The sequence below is a fragment of the Sesamum indicum genome, linkage group LG1, assembly GCF_026168435.1.
Source record: "Sesamum indicum cultivar Baizhima isolate 11 linkage group LG1, ASM2616843v1, whole genome shotgun sequence".
NCBI classification, from domain to species: domain Eukaryota; kingdom Viridiplantae; phylum Streptophyta; class Magnoliopsida; order Lamiales; family Pedaliaceae; genus Sesamum; species Sesamum indicum.
In genome coordinates this window covers 16,632,965-16,647,206 of record NC_142657.1, presented here as the reverse complement: position 1 = coordinate 16,647,206, position 14,242 = coordinate 16,632,965, and the positions used below count along the sequence as shown (strand labels likewise).

At 36.2% G+C, this 14,242-nt stretch overlaps 4 protein-coding genes across 5 annotated transcripts; all 4 read right to left on the bottom strand.

The window, feature by feature from the left end:
• Positions 1-472: 472 nt before the first annotated feature.
• Positions 473-1,750, bottom strand: LOC105164435 (HSP20-like chaperones superfamily protein). The gene is made up of 2 exons (XM_011083090.3): positions 1,275-1,750; positions 473-1,073 (listed from the first exon to the last, which is right to left on the bottom strand). The coding sequence occupies exons 1-2, from the start codon at positions 1,549-1,551 to the stop codon at positions 667-669; spliced, it is 684 nt and encodes a 227-aa protein (XP_011081392.1). The 5' UTR covers positions 1,552-1,750; the 3' UTR covers positions 473-666.
• Positions 1,751-2,575: 825 nt separating this feature from the next.
• LOC105164424 (uncharacterized) lies at positions 2,576-6,154 on the bottom strand. The gene is made up of 6 exons (XM_011083077.3): positions 5,992-6,154; positions 5,787-5,908; positions 4,470-4,723; positions 3,832-3,922; positions 3,002-3,068; positions 2,576-2,906 (listed from the first exon to the last, which is right to left on the bottom strand). Exons 2-6 carry the CDS (start codon positions 5,858-5,860, stop codon positions 2,853-2,855), a joined length of 540 nt encoding a protein of 179 aa, XP_011081379.1. The 5' UTR covers positions 5,861-5,908; positions 5,992-6,154; the 3' UTR covers positions 2,576-2,852.
• A 1,623-nt stretch (positions 6,155-7,777) lies between these two features.
• On the bottom strand, positions 7,778-8,678 carry LOC105164414 (uncharacterized). The gene is made up of 2 exons (XM_011083068.3): positions 8,249-8,678; positions 7,778-8,159 (listed from the first exon to the last, which is right to left on the bottom strand). The coding sequence occupies exons 1-2, from the start codon at positions 8,427-8,429 to the stop codon at positions 7,921-7,923; spliced, it is 420 nt and encodes a 139-aa protein (XP_011081370.1). The 5' UTR covers positions 8,430-8,678; the 3' UTR covers positions 7,778-7,920.
• A 1,586-nt stretch (positions 8,679-10,264) lies between these two features.
• Positions 10,265-13,481, bottom strand: LOC105164405 (phospholipase D alpha 1). 2 transcript variants are annotated; one of them, XM_011083056.3, is made up of 3 exons: positions 13,392-13,481; positions 11,113-13,012; positions 10,265-10,698 (listed from the first exon to the last, which is right to left on the bottom strand). In XM_011083056.3, exons 1-3 carry the CDS (start codon positions 13,479-13,481, stop codon positions 10,265-10,267), a joined length of 2,424 nt encoding a protein of 807 aa, XP_011081358.1. The 2 variants fall into 2 exon arrangements, with proteins under 2 accessions (XP_011081358.1, XP_088740089.1); XM_088883963.1 differs by having other exon boundaries at positions 11,113-12,994.
• Positions 13,482-14,242: the final 761 nt, after the last annotated feature.

The window sequence follows — 14,242 nt, the reverse complement described above, 5'->3', positions numbered from 1 at the left end:
TTTTATATGTCATAAAAAGGACATATAAAGTACTCTGCATAAAATGGCAACTGTGCATAAAATGGTGACCATAAATAATTAAAATGTTCTGAAATGATGACTTAATAACAATACAAACACCATGACATCCTATATGTGGATTTAATTATTTTTTATTACACTAATCATCCATAATTTTTCAGGCACGTCTTTATGTTGTTAGTTCTTGCTAGTAATAAATTTTACAAAATAATTACTATTAATTAAAATTAAAAAAAAAAACTCTGATCACTATTACTAATACATATATCATTGTAACTAGGGACAATATTAAAATTACCACTTAATTTTCAATCACTAATCTCTCTTTTTATTTACTGTTAACAGTCCCTAAAATTTGAATTTTACATACAAATATTTGTTTTATGGCCTTAAACTCCCTAATAAACAATTATTATTTTATCTTAATTTTCAAAATTTAAGAGCAAATCAGTTGTTGAACCAAGGCAAGAACTTCCCATAGCTTCAAGTAGCCACAAAAGCTTTCAAGATCACACCCCTCAATCTATTACACTTATTTCAAACTCAATAAACACACACACACACATTATTACATGCTACATACATTCAGTGCTTTTTTGCATCCAACATCTTGATTTTTACCACACATCGTCTCAAATTTTCAACTCACTCAACTTTAATTTCTTTAACATCCTTCTTCGCCCTCTCTGTTTTAGGTATAACAATACTCAACACTCCGTCCTTGATCTCGGCCTTTATCTCATCAACCTTAGCGTCCTCTGGCAGCAACAAGCTCGCATCGTAATAGCCGTAGCTTCTTGCTGACCAGTGCTCGTCGTCGGAACCATCCTCCTCCTCTTCCTTGTGCTCGCCTCGGATCCTCAGAATCCCGTCCTCCACCGTTACTTTGATGTCATCCTTCCCAAGCCCTGGCACGTTGTAGCGCAGTTTGTAGCAATCGTCGTGCTCTTGCGCCCTCCCAAGTAAATGGGTGGGCGAGAGGTTCTCCATTAGCCTGTTTAGGTTCTCCGACGCTTGAACCAGTGCATTTCCTAGTCCGGAAGGGAAGAATTCTGCAAGCAGAATGCAGGTTATATATATTCTCTCAACAGTGAATTAATGCATGTGAACTAAAACAATTCTAGTAAGTTTACTATAATTCAACATATAGATATAATTTTCACATGATTATCTTTTATTCAATTAACTCAGTTGAAAATTGAAATCAAAATAATCTAAAAAAATCAAAAAGTGGAAAATTAGACAAGTCTTACCCCAAAGGGATGGAACAAAGTCACGGTTGTTGCTCCTCCAAAGACCCCTCCTGCTCCTCCTCCTCGGGAACAGCTTCGATTTCTTGCCACCGTTAGCCACCGCCACCTCCCGGGAGGCGTCCGGCTTCTCCTCCGCCGCCGAGGAGAGCCCACGGAGAATCTGAGAAGCCCATCTCTGTTTCTCCCAAGGACTTGCGTGAGTCGCGTTTCGAGTCAACAAAGAAGCAGAACACGCCTTCTGCTGCAAGTTCTTGAGAGCCAAACGAGCTAAAGCCATTGATCAGAGATCAACAGAACAGAGAGATAAACAAGTTGGAGATTGTTTCTACTGCTTCTTGGCGGTGGTTTTCTTAGGCTGTCATTTAGCTGAAGCAGCATGAGAAGATTTAAAGAGGAGGGGGGTGTTCTAGGAGGTGGTGGAAAGCAGTTGGATGGGTAAAGCCTTTAGAAGTTTCAAGTTTATTCCTTTCCATCTTAAGACTGTTCTTCAATCTTTATCAGGCATTTGAATATATGGAAGAGTTTTCCAGAGTCTTAATCTGGTTTCTTTTTTCTCACATTATGATAGTCTTTTTGTTTTTTGATAAATTATGTTCACACTTTGACATCAGCCGTAATACGTAAATATTTTTTATTTTTATAAAATTACAAATATATTTTTTGAAATTATAATTATAAATACACATCATATTTAATAGTAAATATTACACAAACAATTTCGTAGATTTATATACAAAATCGGCTATTACAATTATAATGTCAAAAAGGAGATTGTAGGCAAAAATTATTGTTAAACTGTGGCAATGCAGTATTTTTAACAAGGCAAGTCAAACTACAGTTGGGTTGACTTACTCTGAAATTGAGTCAAGGTCGTCCAACACTCCTCCACAATTGTTTCTAGAGATTATGGAAGTATTGGTGGGCGTTCCATTTAAAATAATCGACTGAATCAGCACAGAGGAACTTCAATTCAAGAATTGAATCAAACACCAACTGAATTCATATTTTTCAAGTATGTTTTTATTTTGCTTATAATAATCAAACCAGACTCCAATCGAGCTTGCGGATTTATGGAACCAAAGCTTTTTTTCAACAAATCAAGCTCAAAACAAGCTTTCATTTATCAATCTTTAATTATCGTTAATTGAGTATAGAATAGTTTGAATTTTTCTCAATCTACTTGATGTGATACAATTTTAAAAATAAAAATTAAATTATTTGTTCTTGTACTTCCAAGAAAAAGAAAAAGAGTGAAACGCACGTAATATTAGTCATCCACATGAGTGGATAAAAACAAGACAAGATAGAACATTTGTTGTCAATAAAACAGCCATAAAACCACACAGTGATAGCAGAAATATTGACATGGGAATTGTAGTGCAACAATTCCAAGTAGAACAAACTTGTCTGAATGTGCTGAACTGAGGTTAATGCTCAGTTTCAGCATAGTTTTCTTGTTTGAACACAGTAAAATAAGAACATACATCTCAAAGAAACTGCTTTAAGTTTCTATTTTTACAGTCGAGGAGAGTGTCCTAATTTTCAACCCACAGTTGCTACCACCTGCTTCTGCTTTTCTCAGTCATACATTCCCTCCTGCTCCCAAATATCCACAAGAAAATCTACCATTTCCTGTTGGTTTATAGTTGGAAATCGTCATTTAACAGCAGCGGTAAATGTATATTTATTTGAACGTATAGACGGCCACAGAATGGAAAAGGACTTACGCCGAGGGGAATGGGCTGGCGGAACGGCTTGTTGCTGCTGAGCAAACTGTCATAGGTTGCGTTCCAACTGCAAGGTCAAACCTTTTTAGCGATGCAAAGACACAAAATCATGATAAAAGATACAAGCAGATGTGAAGAAAGAATAGTGAATTCCTCTGCATTGTTTAACGAGATCCAACGTTAATCTCTATATACAGAAACACATGCATGTACAGAGTTTGGCTATCTGTCTGTTTCCTGCTCGACCTCCTGGGTAGAATTTTGTAGATTTTTATTGTGTGGGATTGCTCGAAAAGAGAGGGGGAAAAGATTCAGGAATTAGGAGTTTTTTTCTTATTGGAGAACCTTGCATTTCGAGGAACCGGTCAAATACAGCTTTTAGACAGTTCCTTCTTCCAAAGCAGGCCAGTTATCCCCACTCCCATACCTTCCCACCCCACTTACTTTATGCTCGTGCCCTCATGCGAAAATGGCTGTCTTCTTCAACAAAGACACAAGCTTACATTTTCGCATGGAGAAGAAAATTTGCATATGAGACAAGCCAGAAGGACGTAAGAATAGGAGGATGAGAAGGTCCCAAAAGAAAGAGATGCCTCATTGATATGTGTCAGTGGTAAAGATTGAGATTTTAGAGCACCTCTATCGTTACTAAATAAAGGGAGCAACAGAATCATCCTTTAAATAGAGATCAAAAACTATATTGCCTAAGTATAAGATCTGAACAAATGCTTTATTGAACTCCGGTGCATTTTTTTCCTCTTTACATGATAGTAATTACCTACTTGTCTGAAGGCACACAATCAAAAACTTAGCGAATGAAGTTATCTCACCTTAACCTGGGCTCAAGCAGCTCGTCTGCTCGATTTTCAGGCTTCTTGTTCCCTGTCCATTTCTGGCGAGTCTGGTTCCAGAGAATAAGACCTACAGCAGAAGCCTCTCAACATCAGATTTGACTTATCCATAATCCATAAGAATCCACGTAGACAAAATTAAAGAACAAAATCAAAAGGGGAATAGAAGACATCAAAAGATGAAAGAATTACAACCAATTGTACATAAAGTGGTCACGCCTACCAGCTACAGATTGATGTAGGTGGATTTTGAAGAAGTTGCATTTTCTTCTATAGTGGCATATAAATAATAAAACAATAGAAAAGGAAAAAATCCAAGAAAGCAAATTTACCTGCCTTAAGATAATGCAGTAGGGCGTTTAACGCATGGTCTAGAGGAAAAATGGTGCACCAACCAATCCTGGTTCTTATTCTGTTTGTTTTTTCCTTTCATTCGTTTTCTTTTTCTTCTTTTAATAGAAAAGACAAACCACCAACACAAAAAACACAGCCAGAAGTGGATGGAAAGGGAAAGGAAATATAAACAAGATCCATAAACAACTAGCAAAAACTATAACGTATTTCACATTTAACAATAAGAAACATTGAGCAAACCAGCAAGAGTGCAATTAAATTACCATGATTTACGAATTCAGATGGTTTGCTTGAACAACCAGCGCCATAAGCATCCTGCACCTGCATCAAGGTACTTGTTGAAGAGATGCTTCCATGTGATTGCAGTGCACTATTTTCCATCTCCACGGTGCTGGTTGTCCAAAAATCTTCAGACAGTGAACCTTTCGAAGTCTTCCAACCGTAGTTATTCTGCCCTTTGAATGGGTCATGAAGTGTGGAACTCAGTTTGGGTTTATTATCGCACCCAAGACAACCACTGCTCTGTTCCAAATGACAGTACAGGCTGTAAGAAACCTACTCAATCCAACACACACCTTTAATACACTTCAAATGCTCTAGTGGAACAACAAGTGTAAAAATCAATAAAATTCCTTCTTCGCTTATCTCCATCTTGGAGAAATTTTAGTTCACAGCCGCTAAAATGGAGCATGTTTAAACATTGAGAACTGATGCATGAAATTTTACAATTTGGAACTGTAATTCTGTACAGCTGCAACAACCAGTCAGCATCATTCAACATAAACACCGGAACACCCTCCAACCATAGTTTCAATAAAACAATCTTTCTATTAATTTTGACACAGTCCCTTCAGTCTCAATTCTAAGTATGCACGATTTGTCTATTCCCAGGTTAACACCAGGCAAATAGACAATGAATTCAAGACAATCAAGTTTCCTCATATGTTTAGATTCCCTAGCCTTATAACATAAGACATTCGACATCTCCCAACATTATATCCCCTATCAACAAGCAGTTTCAATTTGCACCATGCAAAAGAACTGAAATGAAGCAGTCTAACCACAGAATCAGCATCAATCTACTCAAGACCGATTTGGAGCAAAGAACTGAGAAAGCCCATTACTTGGATCAAAGAACTGAGAAAGCCCATTACTTGGATCAAAATTTTCTTTTATTTTTTCCTTTTTCCATTTTTTTTCTGTGTTTGTTTAATTTTATTTTTTAATATTCCCTTCTTGTTCCTTCAGTACGATGAAAAGAGAAACTTAAAAGAGAGAAAAAATTTATGTATATAAAGATGGGCACATTTATTTACAAGCTCCAATCTTTCACACAATTCAACAAACAGTAACCAGGACCAATAAAACCAAATCGACAAATACAAAACAAACGATTAATTACAACGAATTTCTGCAACTTTTCGAAAACAAAACACCAAGAAAACACAACAAATAAATCCCATCATTACATTCCAATAAAAAGCTAAATCAAGATCCCCACGCACAAAACCCACAAAATAAAATAAACCAAAAACGAAAAAAGAAAATCTCTTCTGCCAATCAAGAATCTATGTACTTACCCCATGCAGGCAATAATATGAAAAACCCAAGCTGCAACCGATCCGAACCGTAAAAGGGCCCCCACCATAAACATGGATGGGCAGGAAAAACTTGGATTCGGCAGAAAATTCTTCACAAGACCCTGAAAATTTCATCAATTCTTTGATGTTATTATATATCCATTTGTTGCAACCATGAAAATAACTGTTTTAAGATGAGATTTACCTAGAGAGAGAGAGGCATTTTTGCAGTTCTCTCCCTATTTTATCCGTTGCCGAAATCGATCGCTTGTTTGAGTAAAATATTTGGGATAAGAGGTATTTCTTACGTTCCTCCTGCTATGGTATATAACTGTTGTCGACAGGGAAAAAGGGGGCAGCTGAAAGTTAAGCGTAACAGTTAAAACGTAAGGCCTCTCCTAATTCAATACATAAAAACAGGAATAAAAGAGAGAAGGAGACTTGACTTTTTTTTTTCTTTTTCTTTCACAATTTTAATTTAGCTCCAAGATTGCATAATTAATTATAAATTTTAAAACATAATTATTTATAATTTCATTTTTTATTATGAACATGTTGATATTGGATATAATAATAATTAAGTAAAAAATAATTGAGATGGATTAAAGTTATAATTTGTATTTTTTTTAATTAAAATGTGGTTTGTATAGAATTTAATTTTAAAATTAAAAAAGCCCCAATAACAAAACAAATTGTGTTTTCGCTTCATACATACATTTAAAAAGCTCAATCACAGGGCTAAAAAGGGATTAATAGAGGGGGTGCTATTCTTTATAATTAAATTGATTCAATTTTAATAATTTATTTTATGAAAAGACACATATGTTTCTAATTGAATTATGAGAAATAATTGTTTGCTCTTCTGTTTTTCCATATTTGCCCAACAAATAATTACTTTGTGATTTATTAACAAAAAAATTAAAGATTCTTGTTGTGTGGGTAGAGATCAATTCATCTCATAATTGATTAATAAAACTAGTTGATGTTGCCTAATAAACTATTAACTTCCCATTGACCCCTGCCTCTAATAATGTCATTGCTAATCGATCAAGTCAAGAATCGAGTGGGAGCTTTATGAGAGGAATGGATCATTGATCAAAACTTGGAGAAATTACAACACCACCCCTCATGGACTTGCTGTATATAACGAAAAACGAACAGTGTCATAAAGAGTCATCGCTTACCTTATGGTACGAAAAATGAGATCAACTAAATCCCATGTAGCAGTGTTATAGTAAAATCCGTATAGGCTTCTTCTTTTACTTTCTAGCCGTTTCTTATTTATTGGTAGAACTTATATAGTAGTTGGTCATCTATTATTGCGTTGATGAGGGGTTTGAACTACGTTGTTTCATAGAATTTGGACTCCATTATGAGCTTTGTTCATTGAAACAATTATACTAATAACCAGTACACTATCTCTTTGATCATGGACATGTTTTTAGATTTCTTACATTATTCACGTATTAAAAACAATTATATTACTTACTATATCATACTTTATCACTTAAAAATAAAAAAAGTATTATTTAATATTAATTATACAATTTAATCATTTTCAAGAATATTAATGTTTTCTTTTCAATGTTTTTCTCAATCAACAATAATTACAAGTCATCTTCTCTATGAAGGTAGCTAATTTAAATAAAAATCATGAATTTGGCCATGGTAAATTAATAAAATAGAAAGGACACTGCATTTATGATGTCAATAAAAGTTCGGTTTTATTAAATAGTAAGGACCAAAGTGATGTTTTCGTAAGATTTGAGGGACTTTTTTACAATTTTCTTTTATCTCATGGATGGCCTTTTTGTTTTGTTTTTATTTTTTTTTTGCAAAAGCCTATTTACCAACCCTTTTCTTTATTCCTTTTATTACTTATTTTCACCAAAAAAAAAAAAAGAGTTCCAAAAAGATTTAGATATTAAAAATACAAAAAAAATTATACAATTATATTCAATATATTTATAATAATGAATTTAAATGTTTCAATCTTAAATCCTACTAAGTATTTACACACAAAAAAGCCATAAAATAAAAAAGAAAAATTACGAGAGGATAAAATTTCCTGTATTTACTATAAGAATGAGAGGGGAATCCAATAAGAACAGCAAGAACACTCATTTAGATTCACTCAACACAGAGTACCCATTCTCCGCAATCGCTCCCTGATGAGAATCCCACTGTACAAAGTCGCCCGATTCGCCGGCAATTTCTTCAACCCAACAACCGCATTCCCGCAACAACTCTTCTCATCGGTTTCAGCAAATTTTCTGTGTTTTTTTCTGTTGCCATTGCTCTTTGAATCTTTCACATCATCTGCAAATTGCACTCTCTTCTTCTTCCTCTGTGATTTCACCGTTTTCTTGCTACCTGTTCATCAAGAAACCAAGAATCGTTCTTTTGGATAAAAATTAAAAGGGCTTTCCTTTTTTTATTTTCTTGGGGTTGGAGAGGTTTACCTGAAGATAAGCAAGATTTTAGAAGTTGTTTTCGTTGGATAAGGGAATCTTGATTCCGGGGAATTTGAGGAGGAGGAAAACACCTTTCCCTTAAGAGATCAAAGAGGAATACGGTGCCTGCGGAAGCAGCCAATGCTGTGGCCAAGAACAGGACTTGAGAAGTCAAGAAAGCAGCAGCCATCTTGAGATTTTTGCACAGTAATGGTGGGAACACAGAGGAAAACCCAATACTGCATGTTGTGTCTTGAGGGGGTTTTTATACATGAAAATGTGGACCAGGGGTCGTTTGGGAGTTGGTGTGTGGAAAAACTCATTCATGTAAACTAGTAAGTATTAAATGAGGAGGTACAATACAATAAAGGGGTCAAGAATCTGAGAGCTTTTATTTTCCATAAACTGTTGGTTCTTTTCTTGATTGGAAATATGGAAAACGGGATTAATTGGAATTTGGTTTGTGAAGTGTCTCTGAGAGTGAAGAGGGAAAAGGGGGGTTGTGGAGCCTGAATTCTGATGGTGGAGGTGAAAAGTCTTTGGAGTGGTGCCCACACTGCCCACCCTCTTTGTATTCATTTTCAAAACAAGCAGTCAATAAAAAGTCAAGCACTCTCAGACTTACTTTGGAATTCTCCGCTAGGGATGTCAATTTGGGTGGGTTAAAGTGAGGATGGATTGCCCTTCAAATGATTTGAAGGGTGGAAATATAATTTTACAAAATATAAGGGATGGTGGTGTATTTTAATTTAATCTTAAGAGATATCAATATAATTTATTTTTATATTAATTAATTGAAGGAAAAAAATAACAGAATCTAAACAGATTACACTCGTAGAAAATAAAAAAAGGATAATTTTTAAGATGGGATGTGAGCAGTGTAAAGTCCTATTAAGGTTGAGGGCAAGGCGAATCTTGAATCCAGCAAAATCTACCCTCTTTACACTCCTATTCTTTGCAATCTTGATAGAATTTGAATAGCACATGTTATGTGTGGTAAAAATCTTTGATGGCTTAAATGAAATTCTATGAATCATGAATGATGATTAAATTAAAGGTGGTGGTTGATGAGAAAGAGAAACCCTCCCCAAGATTCAACGACTTATGGTATGTGAATCTTCAAGTGCAATGATTGGATGGGTAGTATTGATATATTTGGAATCGTCATATTATAGGAAAATGAAGGTTTTGGATAGTGAAAACTATCTATTCCTGTGATTTTCATCGAGCACTTTTTTATTATTAAATAATCAGATTGATTATATTTAAGTCATTTTTAAAATACGAAATTGTACTTGTAACGTCTGTCAAATGAGCCACTTCTCATTAAATTTTCATCCAATCCAGTCACTTCCCATTAAATTTTCTTCCAAATTTTATAATCAACTGACCAAAATACCATTTTGCATTATGAGTTATAATTTTATATACTTGAAATTTTTTTAAAATATGTTTGTGGACTAATATGCCCTATACATGATTTACTTTACCCCACCTTCATATTCTTTTTACATTTTTTCATACTTTTTTGAAAAAAATGAAAATCATTTGGGGTAAAAATAATAATTTTCACCTCAACGTCTAAGAGCTACATCATTATTTTTCATTTGAGAAAGTATTTGTAATTTGTGTAATTATATTAAAATTCAGAAGACATGGTTGTACCAAGAGACTGAATTCTTTCGATTTCCATATATTACACTATTAAGCGTCTGTCTGCAAAAATCATCAACATTAGCTCCCTTCAAAACCTACATATGAATCATACGCCTTAGCAAGCAACACAATGAGCAAAAAAATTTAGGCATGAAGAGAACTTATTTAAGCCTATTCAGCACATCATCTAAAAACTTCAAGTCAGTCAAAAACATTCTAATTCAAGAACCATCATCAAGTTCTCATTTACTCTACATGCAACAAATGTAGAAGTGTGACATGATATCTGCAGATTTCGACTTAAAAAATGACTCATTATTTGCATGAATCGACGTGTTTATTTCATTTGGGATGAGGCGTACGTGGACCTTAGGTTGTGAGGATCGGTGGGAGGTAGTCAGATTTAGCACCAAGTATTCGAGCTTTGGTGTCTGGGAAGAACTCTTGTCCAGGCAGCTCGGTGACGGCTCCACTGCTGGCGATCCCGATGGGGTACCGAAGCAGATGACCAGGCAGGTCGCTCTGGAGTTGGTCGCTAGCATAGAGATCCCAGTACTTGTCAGCCATCTCATTCACCTTCCTCACACATTGCTCACTTTGAGGCTGGACGAAGGAGTCGTCCAGCATGCCAAGGTGTTCATACCATAAGGCCATCCTGAAGCCGTGGACTTGACCCCTCGCTGGCCTCCTGGTTGCCAAATGATACGGCTGGTAACCTCCCATTGCTATCTCAGAATCCCTTGCACCGTCCATCGATCGTTGGTTGATGTTGGCCGATCCAACTATTATATATTCATCATCAACTGCAAGAAATGAGAAGTTAATATATCATCATCTAAGACTGATAGTAATTAGATAGGATTTTTTTTTTGACTTATTACACTAAGACCCCATTAGTTATGATCAAATTACAAAAATTACACAACTAGTTATAGTAACACTCCTGTTACTGATCTTTATGCTGAGGAGGTGGTGGTGCAACGAAAACATCACCGACAGGAAGTGTTAGTGTACTGAAAATAAAACTGGTGATGGGGGTTTTGGTGTGATTACACAAATGGTAAGGGTGATTCTTATAATTTTGTTCATAGTTGAGGGGGCACAATGTAATCATCCCACTTTTCAAACAAAATGTGAAAGTTTCACTTCTAAACACTTAATATCGAGGTGTTGTTAGATTCAGATAGCAAATCATTCATAACTGCAAAAATACCTACCAATCATCATCTTGGAGTGAACATAGATCATAAACCGGCGAGCTTTCTGAGCTTCTGCGTAATCTGAGTCTGCTTCTGGTGTCTCAGAAGGCTCATACTCTCCACTCCTCTTCACCTCTCTATTGCCAAGACAGAAGAATGTCAGGTAATTTCTTGGATCCTCCTCGATGCCCTTAGCACTAAGGGCCTGGACGACGTCTTTGTACATCATCTCGATTGTCCTCCTCTGCCAATCTAAGATAGCCTGAACCGATGCGCTCTCAGGGATCCCTTCCGGCCACATAGGTACCACCACGTAGATGGTGAATCTTTCCCCGGCTTCAATTTTGCTAACAACCTTCAAAGAAAGTTCCTTGGGGATGAGATGCAGAGCTCCAATTTCCTGGATATTGATATCATCAGAATCCCAGCCAAAACAGGATCCAAGAAAGTACTGATTTTCTATGTAAATGAAATTCTTGGCACGACGTATTGCATGAATGTATGCATCCTGAATGCTTCGATCGATTATATTATCCTTCCCACTAACCAGACCTGCTCCGGCTGCCTCTTCAGGGGCTTCAGGGAATCCAAATGCAGCCCCACCGTCGATCGATCTGAATAGCTGAACATTCCACGTCTCGTGGTCATCAGGGTACATTACTGGAGATGGTGGTATGATGACATTGTCAAGCTCCCTTATTTGGAGTAACACATCCGTTCCACCTTGCTTCCTCCATCTCTGCTCAAAGTTAAATAAGACATCCCATGCAATGGGTCCTTCCAACCGAGAATGAATGTCGTGCCAAGGCTCCCTCGGCCCACCTTTCGTGATTGCAGCTCCAGTGAAATTTGGCTGATGAAAATCGTCGTGATGGGCTGTATCCAATGTCCTAAAAAGTGAATGGAAAGGAGTATCATACCTCCCATCACAAAGATCAATTCCTCCCACAAAGCTCACAAGCCTCCTCTTCTGAGATCCTCCTCTAGGCATAGCGCTGTCCACAACCACAATCTTCTGATGATGAGTAAACATGGTGGAAATCTGCAAGTTCTGCACAATGCTTCCACCATCATCTGGATTCCGAGGACATAACACACAGTTCACTTCTGTGTCTTGAAAGTAGTTGTAAGTCTCTTCGTCATGGGTGGCCATCAAGCCATCTTTCTTCAGAAGACCCACAGAGGTTCTATCATCCCAAACAAGCATAAGAACTTTAACACCTTCGCTTGCTTTCTTCTTGAGCAGCTCACCAAGGGTAGTATCACCTCCTGACTTTTGCCTCCTTGAATCCCGTATTAATTCAATCTCAGTGTACACAGACCAACCAGTGATGTAAATCAAATGTTTTGCATTGGTGATTGCTTCAAAAACATCTTCCCAACATCTTTGGGGCTCATAATGCTTTCCTCCAGACAGGGGGATCTTAGGAATAAAATTGTCCGGCACATGAGCATCCTGGAACAGAGAAACTTGACAACCCGTTCTCTGAGCAAAGAAGGTGTATGGGACTCCGGGATTCTTGGAGCTTTGAATTCCATGAGCCCAGTTACGATCTCGAGTAATATCAAAAAACTGTAGCTTCACATGGATCTTAGAACCTTCAGTTATGGGATTCTTGTCTTCATCCAATATCTCAGCCCACCTATCCACTTCATCACCTTCCAAGAGATCATGAACCGGCACGTAGGCTCTTCCAATTAGAGTTGCACCGATCGGATTATCATCTTTGACAGTGAATATTACATTTGATGCCATATGTGCACAGTAAATGTGAAAAGACTCATACCACCTAGGATTGCTGGGTTCATTTTCGATCAATCTCGTTCTCCCAACTCTAGACTTCTCTAAATCAATAGTTGCATATAGTTGGGAAACTCCTTTTCCTATACCAACAGTCTCCTCAATGTTCTCCATAAGCTACAAGAACATTTCACCAATGAGAAACCTCAATGATACACAAATCTGACATTTTCAATGCATCAACCATATATGAATCAAATCCATTACAAAAGAGGATTAGAGTAAGGTTGAACTCAGAGAAGACAGTTTTTAACATGAAAGAAGGCAAATTCTGCAAGTTTCAGACAATACAACATAAAAGAAACAGAAACACTCTAACACTAATCAAGAATATGAGATGCATTTAACTATACTCAGATAAATAAATAAAAATCAAATCTTTAACAAAACAACAACCAACCCACATAAAAACAATCAAGCATAGATGTAAAAACGCAGATAAACCGGAAAACAAAAACTCAGTCTCCAAATAAACTTTTTCACATCATATTTATACCTTGCTAAAGATACCTCCCCCGCCACCCTTGAGGTTATCCACTTCAAAGATCGTGGCATGCAGAGTCCCATGAAGCAATATTTGAGACATTGTGTCCTAACCTGTAAAAATTCAAGCAAAACATCAAACCCCACGTTGCATGAAACTCCACATGAAAGAAACCATAACATAAAAACAACACAGATAATTCAGTGCTAAAAAGAAGAAAAACTTACAATCTTTAAACATAAAAAAATGACAATCTGAGAAACCTTTGCCCCCAAGAATGAGAAAAATCAGAGCATAAAGGGATTCCAAAAAGCTTTTACAGAAGTGAAATTTTTTTAAGGGTTTGGTCAAGCCGGAAAATGATATTCGATCCGATTTATGCTGTGTGAAAACGGGGAGTGAAGAGAGAAAAGAGTGGTGCAGTGATCCGAGAAAATAGTTCGTTTCGTTTTGTACATGGAGGATATATACTTTACGCGGCGGGCTGACTGAGAAGTGAAAAGAATGTTTTTTATTGGTTATTTCGTCTGGGGTCCTCATATTTATGATATTTACAAGTATCACCCGAGAAATTATTTCTCTTCGATTTTTTGCATCCGTATAGGTTTATTTGATGAAAACTAGCATATTTAGAATTTATCCCCTTGGGGTAAGATTTTTAATCTTTATTTTATAAATTTATAATATTTGTCGTTTTAAAACTCTTTTTTATTTCAAGTCATTAGAGTGATATATTTGTTGTTCGTCTATATTAATATATATTAAAAGATGAACTTTTTACTCACAAACAACGATTTATGATATAACGCCATCAATTTTTTTATTGTGTCGATAATACCTTTAAATTATTTTTTTTATTATTA

Excerpts from the sequence above, each read along its gene's own strand:
- LOC105164435 (XM_011083090.3), bottom strand. The coding sequence starts at position 1,551 with ATGGCTTTAGCTCGTTTGGCTCTCAAGAACTTGCAGCAGAAGGCGTGT. Across the intron at positions 1,074-1,274 it reads CTTTGTTCCATCCCTTTGGG|AATTCTTCCCTTCCGGACTA; the intron begins GTAAGACTTGTC and ends TTCTGCTTGCAG.
- LOC105164424 (XM_011083077.3), bottom strand. The coding sequence starts at position 5,860 with ATGTTTATGGTGGGGGCCCTTTTACGGTTCGGATCGGTTGCAGCTTGG. Across the intron at positions 3,923-4,469 it reads ATCTGAATTCGTAAATCATG|GTCTTATTCTCTGGAACCAG; the intron begins GTAATTTAATTG and ends CTTCTGCTGTAG. Across the intron at positions 3,069-3,831 it reads CTGCTTGAGCCCAGGTTAAG|TTGGAACGCAACCTATGACA; the intron begins GTGAGATAACTT and ends TTGACCTTGCAG.
- LOC105164414 (XM_011083068.3), bottom strand. The coding sequence starts at position 8,429 with ATGGCTGCTGCTTTCTTGACTTCTCAAGTCCTGTTCTTGGCCACAGCA. Across the intron at positions 8,160-8,248 it reads AAAATCTTGCTTATCTTCAG|GTAGCAAGAAAACGGTGAAA; the intron begins GTAAACCTCTCC and ends CTTGATGAACAG.
- LOC105164405 (XM_011083056.3), bottom strand. The coding sequence starts at position 13,481 with ATGTCTCAAATATTGCTTCATGGGACTCTGCATGCCACGATCTTTGAA. Across the intron at positions 13,013-13,391 it reads GGGGAGGTATCTTTAGCAAG|CTTATGGAGAACATTGAGGA; the intron begins GTATAAATATGA and ends ATGTTCTTGTAG. Across the intron at positions 10,699-11,112 it reads TCACTCCAAGATGATGATTG|TTGATGATGAATATATAATA; the intron begins GTAGGTATTTTT and ends CATTTCTTGCAG.